Below are 7586 nucleotides of genomic sequence, written 5' to 3' on the forward strand. Positions count from 1 at the left end.
AAAAAAAAAAAAAAAAAAAATCGAAATAAAATCCGCAAGATAAGTTGGAGAAATCGAGGGTATAGAAAGAAAAAGGAAAACTCTACGAATTAGCAACGGAGCAAAAGCTCGTTGATCGGCAGAAATTTCAACAACCAACCACCACTGGACTAGAGAACGCGACTGGGGAGAGAGAGAGAGAGAGAGAGAGAGAGAGAGAGAGAGAGAGAGAGATAGGGACAGTTGAAATGTATATAGAAAATGCTGACCTTGATTGATCGGGGAAATAGCTTTTGATTCTCAGATATTTGGGTTTTTTTTTTTGAGTCGGAGGGGAGCTTTGAAGAAGAAAGAAGAAAGAAGAAGACCCTGTGCGCTTTTTGTAGTTGCTGTTCTCTTCATCAGCATCTAGCGTTGATACTGCCACGTGTACTTTTTTTTTGTAGATTTGTTTTTTTTTTTTTTTTACTATTCCTTTTATTTATTTAACTTCATGTATTTTTATCCTAAACTTTGTACTTTATTAATACCCCTTTATATAAATAAGATGTTTAAGAGATTTTTTGGATTTATTTTAATTGATTTTTATTAAAATATGCAATTTTTAAATATTCTGCTATTATTTATATTTTTTTTGCCAATTTTATTATTATTTGAACATTTTCATTACCTAATAAATTATGTTTATACTAGATCAGTAAAAGTTTCTATATATCTGTTTAATATTTTCAATTTTTACTAAGATATTTTGGAAAATAAAGGTAGTCATTTTGGAGACATATTTTGAAAAATGTAATGATTAATAAAACATAAAAGAAAGTAGGAAATATTTTCCAATAATATAATTTGGTATATTTTTATAGGTTACATATTTTAGTATTACAAAGGCAAATTAAAAACTGACAAATTACTCACTTTATTTTCTTTCAATGTAGGCAAACACACATTTAGTTTGCATTTGATGGACTACAAAATTGTTTTCTTCTCAAATAAAACGGTCATAACATATATTTTCATGCCGCATTTTCGGCCTGAATGACACGAATGTATCACTCTTTTGTTTTTCTCAAAAACTTTTTTAAAGAAAAAGAAGAAATATGCATCATAAAGAGTTTACCACCTAAAATCCAAGATTTATACATTGCTTTGGTCACATAGCTAAGAATTGCTCCGGCTAAACCTACAAATGGGAAGGATGTTAAAGATGATTTCCACGAGGTAGAGGAAATGTTGGACTTGGATAGAATTCATAGACTCGTTACCATGAAGGTTTATTTAGCTAACCTAAAAGAGGAAACCACGCGTCAAACTCTAAAACCGATTCGTATGGCATGAATCCATCTTATAGATTCCGACAAATTTAATCGTGTTGGGAATTTGCCGGAATATAATGTTTCTAGCATGTTTTCTTGCAGTACAAATAACATCAAGTCAATTAGTCATTTACTATTGTCACTACCACTGTAAGAGCGATGTATGATCAGTCTAGACGTCAGAGGTCAGACCAATATGCGAAACCGAGAGTTCAAGCTACAAAATGTCTTGAGCCTTACTTATGATATTCCAGAAAACAAATACGAGAAGAAATGGAACAACATTGATCGATCATTAGTTCATTACATATAAGTTCATTATAAATGTGACGATGGATGATATCCTAATTATTTTTACCAATCATTTTATCTTCATGACCTCTAACAAAAACAACATTCTTTTAGTGTGGTTTATTGGTTTGAGATTTGAATAGAGTTTTAAATATTTTAAATGTTATGTAGAATCTGTTGTTATTAGATCAAAATTTTGTTAAACTCTGTTAAAGTTTAGTGTTATTAGTTTGTGATTTGTAAAAAGTCATTTAAAATTTTAACAAATTTGGGTTATTGGATTCAGACTTTTATTCAGTTAAAACAAAAGAATCTAGGATTGTTAATGAGTTCAATTATTATGTTATTGGTTCATGATTTTAGATACTTTATTTACAAAATAAAATCATGGAAAGTATCGTAAAAATACAGGGATTATTTGGAGGACTTTACAAGATTTTAGAAAACTAATCAACAAAACTCACTAGCAATCTTTAACAATCCTTCACTTATTCACTTTATAAAATTTTGTTGAACTCTTCAAAAATTTTCATAAATCTCAAACCATTGATTTTTACTTTTTGGGACGTTATATTCCATTCTAACGGTAAATAAAAAGTAAACTATACATATACATATTTTATTTTATTTTATAAAAGGAGAGAACTATTTTTTACATTCATACGCATCAAAGATCACAGTTCCAAATTTAAATAGAGATATGAACAGAACAGCATGCGATTGATATAAAAGTTTATTTCGGAACCAAATGTATGGTAAAGTAACTGGTACGTAAGGAAGGATTGGCTTTTGATTTACGCCACCACATTACGTAAAGGAGAGAATCGAAATCGAATCAACATTAAACTAGCTATTAATTAACCTCTATATACTACTGTAGAAATAATCGACGGGTTCACATTACATTAGAAACATCATTGGCACATTCAATATATGTGGGGGCTGGAAAATGCTTTAGATGCAAAGATATAAAGCGAATTCTTATCACAAACTGATAAATAATTTTTTTTTAACCGAAAGAGTAGATGCCTGCCGCTCGAGACTCGTGACTCACGTGACCTTTTTTTGAAGAGATATTAATTAATAAGATGATGCTTTAGCTTTTAGTTAATGATTTGCATCCTGCCTGAGTTACGAGGTCTCTCATTCCGTTCCTTGCCATTTTTAATGGACAGATTTAATGGATTTGTAGAGAGATGAATTTAATTAAGGGAATAATAAAGTTTAAATAGTACTAGCATGAAGTGTAAGTCGATTAAGAAGAAATTAAAGCATTTGGTCGACCATTAACGTGAAACTACGTCGGTTTTTGTGGAATTCTGTGGTACTGTATATTCGTTTTTGTTCTTTTGCAACGGTTATTCGAAGCGAGTTTAAAAGGGAGTTTTGCTATAATAACCTATAATTTATTAGAAACAACCAAAATAACCTATCTAGATTTTAAAAGATTTGTAGAGCACAATTTTACCATATTATTCTTCCACATATTATTCATTTTCCTTCTTAACTATATAAATATTGTAAAAATCTCACATAAAATTAAATATTAAATGTTCAGAATATAATTTGAAAACAAAATCTAAAAATGGAAATATTAGTAAAACGAAAATTTAAATTTAGAAATAATAAAGGAAATAATTTAATAAGAGAATTAAATGAAAAAGAAAATATTTTTTTTTAAAAATGAATCGTTAGTCACTCATCTTCAACCTACCAACCATCTTCAAAGCTACTGTTTATCTTCTACAATAATAAGTCTATCAAAAGCACTGGTTAATCTAATATCTTTGACTTCTTAAATCTGACAATTTGAAAATCATTGAAGTGGAAACTGTAAGTTATTTTTTGTTTGTATTACAAATTAGATTGATTATGATTCAGTTTTATATTTCATATTGTACAAGTTTCTTTTTATTAATAAGCTTTTTGTTTGTAGGATGTTTAAATACAACTAATGGTGATTAACAAACAAAATTGCACCATTTATCTCCAGTATTCAACTATCATGGAGATGGAGGTAACTCTTCTTTTAGATTTCTTATTGATGTGGAATATGAAAAGTCTAATTAGTCTGCCATGTTTTGGTAGACTTCGTGAAAACGAACTTGTGTAAAGTCTGCGGAGTTTCATAGACTTCGGTAAAGTCTACGCTTTTTTAATAGACTTCAAAAATATGTTTCTTAGACTTATAGTTAGTCTGCGAGTTTTGATAGACTTTGGTAAAGTTTTGGCATTTTTGGTAGACTTCGGTAAAGTCTATGCATTTTTGATAGACTTCAAAAATATATTTGTTAGACTTATAATTAGTCTGCGAAAATTCATAGACTTTGCATTAAGTTATGCATTTATTGCAGACTTCAAAAATATATTTGTTAGACTTATAGTTAGTCTGTGTAGATTTATAGACTTCGGTAAAGTCTTTGCATTTTGGCAGATTTCAAAAATATTTTTGTGAGACTTATAGTTAGTCTGCGGAGATTCATAGATTTTGCATAAAGTCTACGTCTCTTTGGCAGACTGCAAAAATATATTTGTTAGACTTATAGTTAGTCTGCGGAGATTCATAAACTTCGGTAAAGTCTTCGCATTTTTGGCAGATTAAAAAAAAATATTTGTCAGACTTATAGTTAGTCTACGGAGATTTATAAACTTCGGTAAAATCTTCGCATTTTTGGCAGATTAAAAAAAATATCAGACTTATAGTTAGTCTGCGGAGATTTATAGACTTCGGTAAAGTCTTCGCATTTTTAGCAGATTAAAAAAAAATTAGACTTATAGTTAGTCTGCTAAGATTCATAGACTTTGCATAAAGTCTATGTATTTTTGGCAGACTTCAAAAATATATTTGACAGAGTTATAATTAGTCTGCGGAAACTCATAAACTATGCTTAAAGTCTATGTATTTTTGGCAGACTTCAAAAATATATTTGACAGACTTATAATTAGTCAGCGGAAACTCATAGACTTTGCTTAAAGTCTACACATTTTTGGTAAAATCTTTGCATTTTTTTTATACTCCATAATCTTTTGATTCACTTTACTAATCAAATACTCTTATTTTACAGGATAATAACATTGATGAAACAAGTGGCACCATTGATGAGGGTGGTGAAGATGAGGAAAAAAGTGGAACGCTTGATGGATATTGTATAGATGAGGAAAAAAGTGGAACTCTTGATGGATATTATGTAGATGAGGAAAAAAGACGGAACTCTTGATGGATTTGGTGAAGAGGAAGTCGAAAGTTGTTTACAATACANCTGCGAAAATTCATAGACTTTGCATTAAGTTATGCATTTATTGCAGACTTCAAAAATATATTTGTTAGACTTATAGTTAGTCTGTGTAGATTTATAGACTTCGGTAAAGTCTTTGCATTTTGGCAGATTTCAAAAATATTTTTGTGAGACTTATAGTTAGTCTGCGGAGATTCATAGATTTTGCATAAAGTCTACGTCTCTTTGGCAGACTGCAAAAATATATTTGTTAGACTTATAGTTAGTCTGCGGAGATTCATAAACTTCGGTAAAGTCTTCGCATTTTTGGCAGATTAAAAAAAAATATTTGTCAGACTTATAGTTAGTCTACGGAGATTTATAAACTTCGGTAAAATCTTCGCATTTTTGGCAGATTAAAAAAAATATCAGACTTATAGTTAGTCTGCGGAGATTTATAGACTTCGGTAAAGTCTTCGCATTTTTAGCAGATTAAAAAAAAATTAGACTTATAGTTAGTCTGCTAAGATTCATAGACTTTGCATAAAGTCTATGTATTTTTGGCAGACTTCAAAAATATATTTGACAGAGTTATAATTAGTCTGCGGAAACTCATAAACTATGCTTAAAGTCTATGTATTTTTGGCAGACTTCAAAAATATATTTGACAGACTTATAATTAGTCAGCGGAAACTCATAGACTTTGCTTAAAGTCTACACATTTTTGGTAAAATCTTTGCATTTTTTTTATACTCCATAATCTTTTGATTCACTTTACTAATCAAATACTCTTATTTTACAGGATAATAACATTGATGAAACAAGTGGCACCATTGATGAGGGTGGTGAAGATGAGGAAAAAAGTGGAACGCTTGATGGATATTGTATAGATGAGGAAAAAAGTGGAACTCTTGATGGATATTATGTAGATGAGGAAAAAAGACGGAACTCTTGATGGATTTGGTGAAGAGGAAGTCGAAAGTTGTTTACAATACAATGTTAGTGAAGAAGAGGTCCAAAGTGGTATACTTGTTGGTTGTGGTGGAGATGAGACTTTTTCAATTGATGATATGTTTTTTAGTGGAAAAATTGAGAAGCAAATGATTCGAGGTGTAGAAGGTCTTGACACTACTTCACAAACTCTTGAGCGTATTAGGATTGGGAAAATATATGGTAGTAAGGCAGATTTGCAATTTAAGTTGCATATGATCACAATTTTTCAGAATTTTGATTATACAACCATCAAGTCGACAAAAACCTTGCTAGTGCTGAAATGTTATGTTCCTGGTTGTTCTTGGAGGATCCGCGCATCAACAATTAGAAGATCTTCTCAATTTAAGGTACGCAAGTACATAGATATTCATACATGTCCTGTGACGAAAAGGTGTTCTCGTCATCGACAAGCAACATCAAAATGTTTTGGAGAGTTGTATTTGGCAAAATTTGGAAAAATTGGTGTAAGAATAAGACCTATGCACATCATGGATGTGATGAAAGCAATGTACGGTATTGAGATTGATTATTGGAAGACATACAAAGCATTAGTGCATGCACGTGAGATGGTACAAGGTACATGGGAGAGTGGGTATGCAGATTTGCCTACTTTTCTGCATAGGATTAAAGCAGCAAATCCAGGTACAATTACCAAACTTGAATGTGATGAAGAAGACAAATTTAAGTTCTTGTTCATTGCATTTGGTGCATGTATCAATGGTTTTCAGTTTATAAGAAATGTGATTGTGGTGGATGGTACTCATTTGAAAGGAAAGTTCTTGGGTGTTTTGCTTGTAGCTGTTGGGCAGGATGGAAATGGTAAGATATTCCCCATAGCTTTCGGAATTGTAGATTCTGAGACTGATGTTTCAGGGGAATGGTTTCTAACTCAGTTACGTAAAATATGCCCCGACCATCATGAGCTAGTTATTATTTCTAATCGACACAAATCCATTGGTAAAACGATTAGGAAGGTGTTCCCACTAGCTCATAGGGGAATATGTACTTATCATCTCTATCAAAATCTTCTGAAGAAGTACAAAGAGAGGAGTACATTGATCTTGGTTAGAAAAGCCATAAAAGCGTATAGGGTTTCAGAGTTCACTACGATATTTAACGAGATTCGAATTGAAAAGCCTGATCATGCGATGTATTTGGACAACGTGATGTGCGTCTATGGTCTCGAGCAAATTTTCCAGGAAACATGTATGGCATATTGACAAGCAACATTGCCGAGTCTATAAATAAAGTTCTTTTAAACGCGCGTGGATATCCTATCGCTTGCTTGTTAGAAGAGTTGAGAAAGTTGATTTCAAAGTGGTTTATGAGACGTCGGGAACGCGCAATGTCTCTACCAACTCTTTTCACACCTAAAGTTGAAAAGATTTTGAAAAAAAGAAGTGATATTGCCAATACTCTTTATGTGCAACACATTGATGCACATCGTAGCCATGTCACTGGCGGTGAACTTGGTTGTGTCGTTGATCTACGACAGGTACATTTTTAATTTTCTATTCATATAATGTTTTGTGTTAATATGCTAAAACTCATTTTTCTCACTTGTTATAGATGTGTTGCACTTGTCGCGTTTACGATATTGATAAGATTCCATGTGAACATGCTCTTGCTGCTGCTACGAAGAGACAAAATCTATCTGAAGAAACACTTGTACATCCTTACTACACCAAAAAATATTTGTACTATGCATATGTTGAGTCTATTAATCCAGATGATATTGAGTTGGAGTCTCCTCTAGATATAATAAATACAAGATGTCTTCCACCAAGAAAAAGAC

The 7586-nt window shown here is 31.5% G+C and overlaps 1 protein-coding gene and 1 pseudogene across 1 annotated transcript; one reads left to right on the top strand and one right to left on the bottom strand.

The window, feature by feature from the left end:
• The window catches only part of LOC104735468, a 3158-nt pseudogene extending 2828 nt beyond the window's left edge, over window positions 1–330 (bottom strand).
• LOC104737991 lies at window positions 5728–7011 on the top strand. The gene has a single exon (XM_010458231.1). The coding sequence runs from the start codon at window positions 5728–5730 to the stop codon at window positions 7009–7011; it is 1284 nt and encodes a 427-aa protein (XP_010456533.1).

The sequence above is a fragment of the Camelina sativa genome, chromosome 13 (genome assembly GCF_000633955.1).
Source record: "Camelina sativa cultivar DH55 chromosome 13, Cs, whole genome shotgun sequence".
Lineage (NCBI taxonomy): Eukaryota > Viridiplantae > Streptophyta > Magnoliopsida > Brassicales > Brassicaceae > Camelina > Camelina sativa.